Here is a 13,756-nt window from a genome sequence, read left to right on the forward strand (position 1 = left end):
AGATAGTGAACCGATTCCTCGACGCACAAGCCTACTCATCTTTCGGATTACTGGCCCAACTTGATCAATTCATCGATTTTACGGTGTCAAAACGGGCGAGTCAAGTGCAACCCTAAATCACGCGGTGAATAAACTAAACGGCAAGCCTAGCAAACTAGAGTACCGAAAGGGCGTGCGGGATATAGGCCCGCACGTAATAGAACCCCCGAATTCGGAATTTTCGGTTCCGCATGACCATTGCCTTAGCATTTAGGTGTACCTTGTACCCCTAGACCCGGACGACTCAACGGCCCTCGACCTACGAGTCGTAAACAGTAAGTGGCGACTCCTTCTCACGTGCGTCCGTCGCGTGTCCCCGGGAAGGTGGATACTCCCAAGCCACGTTGCATAAGCTTCGCGCATGCGTGCCCCGACGAGATTAAATTCGGGTGCGCATAGACATTTTAAAAAATATAATAAAAATTAAAAAATGGAGAACCTTGTCGGGCTGGACAAATGCCGGGGGGTGGAGGCCCTCGTCGTTGAACCCCACCTCTCGAGATGAGGTTGTTGACGACCTCATCGGGAACAGTGGCTGGAAGGCCCCCCGACTCTGCTCTGTCCCACCTCTCTTCCCCTTTGTCCCCTCCCGAGGGGGGTGTTTGCGGTGGTGGCAATGGAGAAGATTGCGGTGGGGGCGCCACTTTCGACCACCTCTCTCTCATGTGGGAGGAGTGGTCAAAAAGGGGGCCCCCTACGCAGTCTCGCACCCTCTCTATCCTTCTGTTCGAAATAGAGCGGGGAGAAGGGGGCCCTTTTTGACCCTCTCTCCCGGTGAGGTCGCTGATCGACTTGATGCTGTCAACAACCCTAGTCGATGGCGAGGGCACCCATCCCCGACAAGGGCTGGGTTTTCCTTCTTTTCTCAAGTTATTATTTTATTATGTATTTTATGAATGCCACGTATTAAGAAAGGTGATGTCAACAAAACCGTAATAGTTTATTGTAGAACGGATCATAAGTGTTGCATTAACAAATATTCAGGACTATTTGAGCTAATTTGATACTTTTATTACTGAATTAAGTTTAACTTTGTACGTAGTTTTCAGATTTTTACTATAATTTTGTCAAAATTTAAATAAAGGAGGTATGAAAAGTTTATTGGCAAGAATCAGTGTATGTCTCTCTGCACTACGTCTTCTTTCTCAATTCACTCGTGATTTCATGCTAACATGACTATTAGTAGGCTAATGAAGAGAATCATGACCTAGCTTACTCGATGGGGTTGAGTTCATACTAGCTACCATATAACCGGCCTGAAGTGACCATCAAGAGAAATATATAGTCTCACGTTTTATTATGTTCCCTCATAGCTCTGACTTACCAAAACGAAAGGCAGGGACAAGGAGGGATATTTGTGCGAGAGACGATATATTTTTGTACGTCTGATTGTGACAATGCACGTTGGGAAAACCATCATAATGAGGGAGATAAGCTGAGAAGAGTTGGAACCATTGAAGGTGGACTTGACTTTGTTAGATTGGTGTGTGGTGGGTCTTGTCCATAAGAGTAATCGTAGATATAGGTTAAGCTTAGTGGCACTTCGTGAAATGGAATTGTATTGAAACCCCAGAATAGGCATTTCCATCAAGGTGGTGCCATTGCTAGGTATAATTCTAGCGTGATCAATAGGCACTGGAATCTCCAAGAATTTCTGTAACCTATTTAATGAGTTTTTTTTTATGTCTTGTTCTTTTTCCTTCTCTCTTTTCGGTTCTTTTCCTTCTTTGGTTAGATACCAATTTGCTTCATCAAAGCCATGATTATAAGCAATTTGAGCAGCCCCGGCAGTAGCTTGTTTTTTTTTAAAATTATTTTTTGAACGAAGGAGACCTATAAACTTAGTATAAGGAAATATAAAATCGAGCTAATAAAGGGTGTAAATAGTCCCACCATAAAAATCGAACTTGAAACTTCTTGATTATGCGAGGACATAAGTGTAATAGTCTTCTTTTTAGTAACATCATTTTCTCTTCTATTTTATTTTCACTTTTCGGCTCAAAGTTCACACTCGGAATCTTGGATTCACACCAAGTTGGCTTAGTTAGTGTATATTTTTATTAGTTATTAAGATTCATATTTCATTATATTAAATCAACGGGTCTCTTTTGTAACCGAAAGTCGGCTTAAATACTATGGGCATTCATTTTCGCGGTGAATATCTGCATGTCATAATTTAATCATCCTAATCGTTTGACGTTTGACGTTTTCGTGTTAATAAATAAATATCAATTTTTTTTTCCGGTTACAAGGGAGGCACATAGATCTAGTACATTGAAATAGAAATCTTAAATATCTAATAAATATTTTTTTTCTTGACAATTTCCCTCATTAACTCGAAAAGGAAATGTATACCGTATAGATATTAAATTCTTCTTTCAGTCTCGGGCTTATTTTCCGGATGGACAAACATCTGTTGGTACGTGCCGAAAGAAAGACCAGATGATAAACATACTTAACATGTTCCAAGCAGTTTTGTAGATAAGAGTAAGATATGGACAAGACTAACGTCTATCTCCTGTGTTAAGGCAAGAATTATATATGTAAGAAGTTGAGAGGCAAAGGACATGGCCCGAGTTTGGCAAATCTGGTCTATGTGGAAATTGAAGACAAAGAATCATGTTGTTTTCGATTGCCAATCTTCAAGAAAATTTCAAATCACCTCTTCTCATCCTCGTGTCTGGCAAAGAATATTTTGAGTTTGTATCAATGGAAGGTGACGGTGTAGAACTCTTCTCCTTTATATCGTCAGTTGATACGGTGACTAAGGTGACACCTAGGGGATCCCCTCCATCTTCTTCTAGCAGAACCAACAGATTCCCCGATGGTTCTACAAATGATCGAGGAACATGATACCTGAACAGAGAGACAAAGCAATGCATGACAGCACGAGTAAATATGTATTTCCTCAGATTTTCGAGAAGTACACGAGTAGAAAGCTGAAGTTTCCGCATACAATATTTGTGATGGACTTCCTGAGGGCGCAAGAAATGAAACCCAATAGCGGCCGATACTTTGTCCGTTAACCCAGGCTTCTCCTTTCCCCATTGTGCTTAGGTTCAGAGCAAGCGGTTCGGAGCCCTCTGGAATGTCGAAAACGCTCTGCTAGTTTGATTCATACATAAATAAGAATGTGTAATCTCAAATAAATGCTGTAGGTAATCATCTAACTTATCTTTGTTCTGTCTTATTTTCGAAATTTTCACCTTGTACCAAGTGAGTGGCTGATTCAGGGAAGTCCCGCTGCTCCAATCGACCTGTTCCAAGTTCTGTTCTTCATATATCTGCAACTTCTCCCCGAGTAGTCCCACCTGAATGCACAAGCCAAAAATGCAAACGCAATGAGAAAGGCATGTGAGAGCGTTCTTACATTTTTTGTTTTCCTGAACTGGTTTCTTCAATTGCCCTTGTACCATATTTTGCTATTATAGAACATTGTGGATATTTTGGTATGTGAATTCTTACCTGATAACCCCACAAATATTCCGTAAAATTGTACACCTCATTCTGATCACATTGTATTTCAACTTGGGTCAGCCCCGCGACTTTACTTTCCATAAAAGCCCCTGAATCCTTCATGCAGCACGTGCTGTCAGTCAATTGAGCAGTGTAAATGCAATTAACACCCATATTTGCAAATACACTTACCGGCAGTCCGACCATATTGCTGAGAATGGAGATGTTGTTCATGTCATCCTGCAAGGGAATCGGATACTCCAGTGTGAATACTTTCACATCATGATTTCCATGAGCAGCACCTGAAATGGGAAACCTTCGAGTCAATTTGCGCACTTTTTCTGTTTACTTCTGGAACAGATCGACATTTTTAGGGTCAAGTCTTTCTTCGAAGAGCTCACCTATGTGCAAATCATTTACAAAAGCATGCGCAGCATGTGCGTGAGACTCTACGTGAAGTACCGGCGTGTTGCAGGAAGAATTAGGCTGAAATCTGTTGAAAGAAACTCATAGAAAATTATATAGATCATAGACTACTGATATTTTGTTAAGAGTAGTTATCGACTCAGTATTTACCTGAATGTGTACCAGAGATAATCGGAAATGTCCTTCGTCGTGTTCATCTGCTCTAACAATGTACCCGATATTAGTGTAGTATCTGAGAAATGTGGGATCACATCTTCAAATTCTTCCCACTTGTCGTCGGAGTCAAATTTCCAGCTGACTGTTGTGGTTCTTGTATTGCCTTCTACATTAACCTGCACTTGAGATAAGAAGGCTAAGCCTCCTAGCTTTTTCATAATTTTGGTATGCTTGAGCGTGCAGTTTTGATATGTGACTTACGGTTGCAGTGTTAAAAATCACATTGTTGCAGTCTCCTAGAATACTAATAGACTTTGGAGGAAGTTCAACCGATATATTGCGAAACTGTACAGTAGCATTGTTTGTGGGATCATTGTTTACGAGAAATGATACACATCCTCCCGTTTCTTCTTCAAAAACATATGCCTGCCACCGAAACAATAAGTAAGAAATCACTGTTTTAACACCATATTTCATTGTTTACTATGAGCCTATCTTTGCGTCACCTGTTGAAGGGGGCCGATAGAGAAATTCGCCTTCGCTCCTTGCAGCAGAGGCGCAGAGTAGTTCTTAACCGCGGCATGCAATTCCCTAAGGTGTCCCCACTTAGGTTGCCTTTTAAGGCCTAGAAAATGAGATAAGCTAGTGACTACAAGTAACCCCACCATTAATCACGTACTACAAGAAGAAAATTTACAGCTCACCATACTCATCGATGGGGGCTTGATCATAATAACTCGTTATCACATATCCAGATCCAGTCCTCCCAAAGTTGGTTCCTCCATGGTACTATATGATGAATAATTCTCTTTAGAGCACACCAAATGCCAAGAAAAAGTAAGATTAAGTTACAGAATTGACGTACCATATAATAGTTTATGTAACTTCCGTTCATTTTCGCAATAAAGAGTGCTGCGTGGAATGCAATGTCTTCAGCGGACCTAATGTACGGCCCTTTACCATACACTTCATAGCTGTAAGAATATTGCTGTCAGACATTAGAAGTCTATGTAAGGATCTTTCTAAACTCGAGTAATCTACATTGAAATATGTAGAACATCGTGTAAGGACGTACAAGGATGTCCAGTCCTCAGTCCAAAGTGCCGGCTTATTCGGAGAGTTTGGTCCTGTAAATGTCTCTCCACATCTCATCCCGTTGCACGTATTGATCTGCAAATGATGAGTTTTCAAGTCTAGGAATTTCTTCAGATTATAGAAGTACTAATAATATGTGGTCATTATTGAAAGGAAGGAACATGATCATCCTGCTAAAACATGTGAGGTAACAAACCACTGGATCGGGAGCATCAGTCTGCTTGCACATAACCCATGGAACTCCAGTATTGAGCCCAACTGCCATGCTTGCTGCCCATTGAACATAAGATGGCCCTTGCTCCTGAAAGGCCGCTTCGATATTTTGGTATTCATTCTCTATCTGTAAAGGTCAGTTCATAGGAGTTAATGTGATTGCCAATAAGGAAGAATTGGAGAGAAACCGCCCCACAAAACTGAACAGTTCTATTCGGTATTCCTTCCAATTCCATCCCCATTACTTCTTACTGAACATGGCCTAAAGAAAGGCACAAGAGTTTGTGTATATCACACAGCGGTATTCATTCTTTCTTGCTTCCCACAACCGTCTACTTTACCTGAGACAAAATTATGGGACCTCCCTGTGAAGCGTATAGACCTTCGGACTTCATCAAGTTCACTATCTTTGTTGTAAACTTCTGCATGTAGAACTACCAAAAGAAAAAAAGTACACGAGTAAATCATATGTATGATTTATAATTTTTTATCGCCTTTTGACTGCTTTGATTTTATACATAGCACAAACCTTGAAGGGCTCGTTATCAGTCCGGAATACAATTCCCGGGACATCATGCAGCCAGAAAGGGAATCCCCTGCATCCCCAAACGGATAACAGCATAAGTTTATAAGCAGTAATTGTGATTGTGCTCTTGGACAGTTTGGCTTGAAAGTAAGGCATACCCGTAAGCCCATTCGGCTTCAATGAATGGGCCAATTCTAAGACAAACATAGAGCCCTTGTGCTTGTATTTCGTTTATGAATCCCACCAGGTCGTATCTTCCACTGAAGTTATACTGTGAAAAGCACAAATGACGCACCAGGCAGGAATAGTAACATGGAGTCATACTTTTTCTTTCTCGTGCTATTTTCTTTTTATGGATGATTTTCATGCATATCATATGTACTGATACCTGACCGGGCCAAGGCTCGTGTAAGTTCCAGAAAACATACGTCTGAATCACGTCGACCCCCCCTTCCTTTGCTTTCTTTATCAGAGACGGCCACATCTGCACCATGTTTATCCATAAGATCTTTGGCTTGGTATCTAATAACCCAATTGAACATATGACATGTATACAATTAAATTGACCTAATTGATTAAGATTTGTTTTATGCTCCCATTTATCACCTCCACCATTTTCCCTTTACTCTCCTCTCTCATCTTTGTCAATCGATTCGGGCCAGGCGAAAAAACTAGTCCGGCGAACACATCGGGCCAAAAGCTCTCCGTGGTTGGGCTTGAGCCTACTCTGGCATAGATGAGGCCCATGAAGTAGACATTATTTCAAAAGGAATTTCTCTCCCAGCCTCGCGGCAGCTGCAAGCCATTGCTTGTACGATGATAACACCATTACTACTCACTTCCCAGTAACCGTAAAGATACTCTTTAGTTGATGGAAAATGATTTCCCAAAAATCTTTTGGTTGCCGCTCAACGGAACGACAAAAAGTTTGAAAAATGGCTTGCAGCATTAGAAAAACAGACATATTAGCTTCACTTTGAATTTGACAACTAAGCCATCAAGTTCAACAACTTTATGTCATCTTACCAATCACATTATGCATCTCACACTTTCCATGATAGTTCCGTTTTTTTTTTTTTTTTGTATAGTATGGTTTTCGGTGGGTCACGTTTCTGCTGTTCCTAAACCTTTCCTTCCAAACACGACAAATATTCATGCTTTGGTGGGAAAAAGCGAAATAGGAAAAGGACAATGGGTTTGTTCCAGACATGTCCAGCTAGAAAGTAAGAGAACTGTTGAGCTGCGCACCACCCGTGAATGTAAGACAGTAATGACTCTCGGAGCCCACAGTAAAAATCCGATTGAGGTGTCCAGGCCGACTCCAAATACCGTAGTCGATCGGCTACATTCGAGATCGAAGAAAGATCAGAACTATGAAAAGATTTTTTGACTTAGACATTAACTAAGAAATTCGATAGTCCAAAGTTGGGAGGGTAAGGACTCGCCTCGGTATTTATTGACTTAAAGACTCTGCAAGAACCCTGATCTTCGTCCTTACTGGGGTGGCAATCAATATGCTCTTAAGTGATCTAAACAAGCTTTATGCAAGTTTCTTGATGAGCCATATCATTGCTTTTGCTATACTTACAGCGTTTCCCGACGCAACATTAATATTTCGAGTCACTTAAGAGCAAATCGAATTTTTCTTTGACCCTCCATCCATGTTAGTCTATAAAATCCAGCTACCGTAATTCCTTCTTTTTCGAATTTTTCCTCCAAAACTATCTCTTCCAAGTTCTTGGACTTAGACATCGGAGGCTTAAACTGCATATTGATTGCCAAGCTCCAATTCGAGTTCTCTTGTCTGAGATCATTGGATGTGCCATTTGAGGAAGGGAGAGTCATTTGGATGGAGAGCAATTACTCAAAGTACATCACTTTCTATAATCAATTTTTCTGGTCCCGTGTGCCAATATATCTCATTAACTCCATACGTAAATATAAACACGTATTACTTCCCGTGGGACTGCTCTAGGAGTCCCTTGAGCAATGCAATTGAGGTAACACAATTGGCTCGACTAAATCTACGCAGAACACTCTGAAATGAGTTCGCACAAAGCAAATGAACGAAACGTGCCTTCCCCAATAAACTGCGAGCGGCTATATCTTATTCTGGAAAGCCGAGTTTCTAACAACCTTTGGTCTAGCCGGACTGATATTAAAAATTATCGAAAAGGTGGAAAAAAAAGTAAGGAACTGCACAAGCCGTTCGCTGCGCGTAGGACTGGTTAGAAATGATAGGTTGAGAAGGGAGATAGTGGTTGAGAGACACTGTAAATTAAATGTAGAAGACAAGAGTATATGGTAATTACCTGAGGAGTGCTGCGAGGGTAGTGAATGGAACCGGAGAAGAGTATCTTCCTCTGCCTGTCGATGATGAGCGATCTTCCATCATATGTCACCTCTGCCCCTCTCACTGCACCACTGCTCCCGGCCACCGCCATTGCCATGGTCAGCCACAGCAACCACCGTCGCCGCCTCATCTCCCTCTCCATTTCTTCCTCTCTCCCTCTCTCTCTCTCTCTCTCTCTCTCTCTCACAGGTTTTGTCTGGTTAGATATGTAGTTTTGTCATACTATGGCCCCATTGCTTAGGTTTTGTCCGGTTAGGTATGTAGTTTTGTCATACTAGGGCCCCATTGCTTTCGTGAAATGCTGACAGTGCTTCCTCAAACTGGTCCTAATAAGTCGGTTGCAGCCTGATTTATGTGCTGAACCAACAACTGACTTTACTGAATAGATATGCTCCCCGAAAATTCTTACAAAATATATATGACACGAATAGGCCGTGCGCGTTTTTTTTAATTCATAAATCGACTTACTTTATTGGTCTTATTCCACGTCGTAGATTGGTAAATATGGCTAGCAATCAATTAAATGTTCTTAAATAATTGATCATCGAAAATTCACATCAGCCTAATCTATTAAATAGAATGCCATTTAAAAACAAGGGACCACTCATACTTCTCCTTTCTGTAATAGGCTACCAACTTAATTTGGTTTGATTCTTATTATTATCTTTTTCAGTATGCATCCGGTATCCGAAAGCCTAATGGCTTCTGACTAATCCAGTCGAGCCGAATCGTTCTACTAAAGAGATAAAGCTCTCACAGCGTGAATTTCTCCATTCACAATATTCGAATCCGAGACCTTACTTAAGAGAAACAAATGCTGAACCGCTTGAACCAACCCACTTTGGTTGATTTGATTAATTTAATTATGCCAAAAAAGGCTCCGCTTCCCTTTTATTAATTTTCCCTTAATTTGGCTAATTTTACCAACCTTAAGAAGACATTAAAGGGCATGCAACAACACCTCGTGAGCAGAGTCAAACTGATGTCCGACTAAAAATACCTCATATATCATTTTAAAAAAAGAACAAACTACCTCACCACATCACTAATTATAAGGTAGGTCCCATTTAAGATTTTATTTTTTCGGTCATAAATGTAATTCCCCAGTGTGCTCTGGCTATATATTTTGACCTACCTTGTAAGGAAAATTCGGATTTCTCTAAATAACAATCGCGTTATCTCGAATTTGAGTCCAGCCTAGACCTCTCAAAGTAGGTGATTTATTCAAGCTAAAATAATCAGGGAAGGTGGCTTCCTACAGTCTTCCAACAAATTCCAAACCCCTTTACAAATAAATAAGGTTGGTGGAAAGTTGACGAGAGGACAAAAGCAGAGTCTATGTTTCAACAGAGCTGATGCCAATAAAAGTACGAACATAAAGAGAAACGGGGATACAGTATAATAATATTCACATGCGACTTGGAATGAAGAGATTTCGACGTTGGAGTTTTATTGTTATTATAAGAATTCTTGTGTCTCTTTTTCTCGATGTCCTTTGCCTGATATTCAGAAACTCGACGGGGTCTTGACTAATGTGAGTTTGAGCTAAATTAGTCCACTAAGAGATAAATTTCTACCAATCATGAATTTTTTTCTATTCACAAGATTCAAATCCAAGATCTTGTCCGAGATAACATGCGAGAGCCACTTAAACGAAACCCATGTTGGTTTTCACGTTAGTTTCCATATATAAAAAATTAAAATAAGAGAAAAATATAAATAATGCGGAAATTAATAATATATTATCAAATTCTCCGGAGATTCGGGACTCACAATTTGCATGAGATGTTTCTACAGAAAATGCGCAGTTTAACAAATTTAAATAATCAAGGCCTGTAAAAGTTTGTGTGTATATATATATATATATATATATTGTTATGTCGTGGCTAGGAAGGGCTTAGGGAGACCAAATCCATAGAATTGTGCTGCAACCAATGCTTGCTTGCCTCAGGTCCTAAGGTTTCCTTAAGCCCAGAAACTGGCAAGCAAGCAAGAGACACGCTACACTCTCTTCAGTAGTAAGTTACGACCAATTGTTGGCAGAAGGAAACAAATCCAAGAGCCAAGTTAAACATCTTCCCTTGATCCTATGCCATAATAACACCATCCTTAAACAACGCAAAAAATGTTTCTGTACTATTCAGTCGTCGTTGCATTGATCAGTATACCGAACTAAAGGAATTATGCCGGATGTGTGTATAATGACATCCAACATGAATATATACACATATGCATATTATACCACTGAGTCCATAGTTACAACCTATTCGACCGCTTAATATGAACAAGATTTGTCGGGCCCATGGTTTGGGCCCTTTGATGCAGATTCCTTTATTTGATTCTTAATAACAACGATTGAAATTTCATAGTGTTGTCAGATATGCCCAGAAATATATGTCTGCATATCCAATTCAAAAACTTAAACTGGTACTGGTAGGACTGTTTTACAAAATTATACCTAGCAACTCGTCCTTAATCAAAGCTATCCAATCTGAGGTCCATCCCGGAAATACATGCTTACTCTTGAGACTCTACAATTTCCGAACGTTTCACAGTGCTGTTACACTTCCGAGGAATGAGTATATGCATTCAGCATGATAGTAGATGGCAGTGATGGTTAGATGCTTGGCCTTGGACTTCTCGTTACTGATTTACCCTTCCTATGCTGATCCTAATTCTCCCAATTAATTGCTGAATAGCTGGTGTCAAAAGCCACTTTAATGCCTTACGGTAGCCAAACCCGATGATCCAATTGGAATGTGTTAGGAAGAAGCAGAAGGCCAGCTATTACAAATGGCCCAAGCCCAGCTCCATGTGGATCAAGTGGTGCTGCAAAGGCTTTATCAGAAGAAAAGTCATCTTCTTCCAAATAAATAATGGGATCTCAGGTGAAATTTCTAACTAGTGATGAGCAAGAGGTGGTCTGCTTTATGTCAACTAGGTGAAAGGCCCACCCGGTAGGTGCGGGCTGGAGCTGTGTTGGCCCATGGAAATTATCATTGATTAACATTAAGAACCATAAATATAAAAATTAAATTTAAAAGATAATAAATTATAAAAATAATAGTCAACAATGAATATATCCCTCAGAATGTCTAAGGGAGAAAAAGAAAAGAATACGCAAAAATTTAAAAAGAAAAATATGGAAAAATACAATAAAATAAACAAAACCACTGATTTATCATGAATTATTGCTCCAAACTAAAACTTAATGTACATCTATTTGCTTGGATTTTGAGTTGGAACCTTCCCAATTAATCTCTCCATTATTACTTAGTGATCATATTCAGTGAGGAGAAGAAGTGAATCGCGTCATTTGTCATATTCTTAGTACTCGTGACTCCAAAGGACACATAATCAAAACTTTCTTTTTTTATTTGTCATAATCTTAACTTCTTTGTTGCAGGCTTTACTGTCTGCATGCGCAGCGTACACTAGAATTAAGACTCCAGAGTGACGGGTGTTCATAATAATCAGAACTTTATTTCAACGACGAACAAATGTTTCCAATATTTATGAAAATTTTGACGAATATATCTAATACCTGCTTAATGAAAATACTAACACTGCCTCAACATACGAAATTTGTAATTCTTTGCATAATTAATAGGGTTAAGATGGTCAATTTATAATTATATACTTATATACCTATGTAACTTATATTGAAAAACAATTAATTGATCTTATAGAGGACTAAACCATAAACTATTGGCATGTGAAAGAAATTAAAATATATGTAATTGAGTAAAAATGTATCAATAAGATTTGTAAAAGAAATTTCTAAAAAGTTTGAATAAGTTAATTAGTCCAACTTCATTGAAGGTTATTATTCAAATATCATTGTGTGAAATTTTACACTATTTTTTGATAATTTTATGATTCTTAAGAAGCAAACTATTTTTAAAATATAAATATATAATTATTATATAAATGAATAAATGTATAGAAAAGATGAATCTGTGTATAATACAAAGATTAAACACTAAAAAAATAATTAGTTTCTCTTATAAAAGTTTCAAAAAATAATAAGAAAATACTAATTCTACTAACATATGTTCATATAACTTAAATTGACTCCTATATTAATAAACAATCTCTCATTAGTGAACAAAAATTTTAAAAACATTTAAGAGAATTGATTTAATCATGTTAATTTCATTTATTTAATTGGGTGTTAGCCTAATTTCTATTATAGGATTAAAATTGTTATTATTATTTATGAACTTATGATAATATAAAAATAAACAACAAAGTCACAAAATTTGCATATTTAAAAATGGGTAATGAAATAAATATATATGAACTTATCATAAGGATATCATCCATAACAAATTTCTCTGATATATTAATTATTAAATAAATATATAATGTAATGCTTACTAATTGGGTCTGTTAGTTGCAAAATATATATAGAACCATAATAATGATATATAAATGCTTTAAGCTCATAAATAAAAATATAATTTTCAAAAAAGTTATGGTCTTATTAATGAAAAATATTACGATATAAACTTAAACTCATAAAGACAATAAAAAAATTTTAAAAATAAGAATCTCATAAATATTATTTTATAAAAAGAGCGAAATGAAGTTTTATTATAATTACTAGACTTAATATATGTCAATCCATATTAACAATGGGAATTTACCTAAAATGGCCAATGGTTTAACCGTTTTGTCAAATCTATCATATGCTTTTTTTTTTCGAATTTATCCAATGGTTTACTTTTGCATCAAATCTATCCCTATGTTATCTTTTCCGTCAACATCTAATGGCCATGCTGACATGGCGCCCACATGGTAAGTGTGGCCCACTATCCCTCCACGTGCTACATCAGCACGGCCATTAGATGTTGACGGAAAAGATAACGTCGGGATAGATTTGATGCAAAAAGTAAACCATGAGATATATCTGACCAAAAAAAACATCTGAAAAATTTGACAAAACGGGTAAACCATGAGCCATTTAAGGTAAAAACCCTATTAACAATTAACAAAAATATGATGAAATAAATAGTTTCAAAATATAATTATAATAATTAACTTGCTATGTGCCAAAAAATTTAATTAACTTACTCTAATTTTTAACAAAAAGTTAAATATTTGAAATTATAATTAATAATTGAAATTTTTTATTATTTTAATTGGAAAATTTGTGTTTGAAAATGTAAATAATTACAATAAGAAATGGTATAGAAATATATGAAAAGGAACCCGTGTAATGCACAAAACTAAAAACTAGTATATATTATATATTATATAATTGTAACCCACCCTATTAAATAGGTTTAGAATAGTAAATATCACAATAATCTATATCTATCTATATATATATATATAAAGTTGTATCTCATGCAATAAATAGGGGCTAGAAAAGAAATTTCAAGATTTTATAGGGTCACAATTGTAAATATCTAAATATCGAGATTGTATAGGGTCAAAAATACAAATGTCTAAATAAGATATCATTTTAGGAAAAGTAAATAAATAAA

General features: G+C 37.5%; 1 protein-coding gene across 2 annotated transcripts; it reads right to left on the bottom strand.

Annotated features, from left to right (window-relative positions):
* Nucleotides 1-2,400: 2,400 nt before the first annotated feature.
* Nucleotides 2,401-8,511, bottom strand: LOC116202064 (beta-galactosidase 6). 2 transcript variants are annotated; one of them, XM_031533576.1, is made up of 18 exons: nt 8,224-8,511; nt 6,300-6,395; nt 6,070-6,182; nt 5,915-5,981; nt 5,727-5,819; nt 5,369-5,512; nt 5,153-5,247; nt 4,943-5,051; nt 4,782-4,866; nt 4,584-4,702; nt 4,339-4,503; nt 4,072-4,253; nt 3,897-3,988; nt 3,688-3,797; nt 3,505-3,612; nt 3,246-3,350; nt 2,996-3,141; nt 2,401-2,895 (listed from the first exon to the last, which is right to left on the bottom strand). In XM_031533576.1, exons 1-18 carry the CDS (start codon nt 8,404-8,406, stop codon nt 2,682-2,684), a joined length of 2,226 nt encoding a protein of 741 aa, XP_031389436.1. In that variant the 5' UTR covers nt 8,407-8,511; the 3' UTR covers nt 2,401-2,681. The 2 variants fall into 2 exon arrangements, with proteins under 2 accessions (XP_031389436.1, XP_031389437.1); XM_031533577.1 differs by lacking the exons at nt 5,727-5,819; nt 5,915-5,981; nt 6,070-6,182; nt 6,300-6,395.
* Between the last annotated feature and the right edge of the window lie 5,245 nt (nt 8,512-13,756).

The sequence above is a fragment of the Punica granatum genome, chromosome 3 (assembly GCF_007655135.1).
Source record: "Punica granatum isolate Tunisia-2019 chromosome 3, ASM765513v2, whole genome shotgun sequence".
In the NCBI taxonomy this organism is placed as follows: Eukaryota; Viridiplantae; Streptophyta; class Magnoliopsida; order Myrtales; family Lythraceae; genus Punica; species Punica granatum.

Bases quoted from the DNA above. Each gene is read 5' to 3' on its own strand.
- LOC116202064 (XM_031533576.1), bottom strand. From the start codon at position 8,406: ATGGAGAGGGAGATGAGGCGGCGACGGTGGTTGCTGTGGCTGACCATG. The intron at 5,982-6,069 runs GTATGCCTTACT...TTGGGGATGCAG, and splicing joins GAAGCCGAATGGGCTTACGG to GGGATTCCCTTTCTGGCTGC. The intron at 3,613-3,687 runs GTAAGTGTATTT...TGCTGCATGAAG, and splicing joins GCAATATGGTCGGACTGCCG to GATTCAGGGGCTTTTATGGA.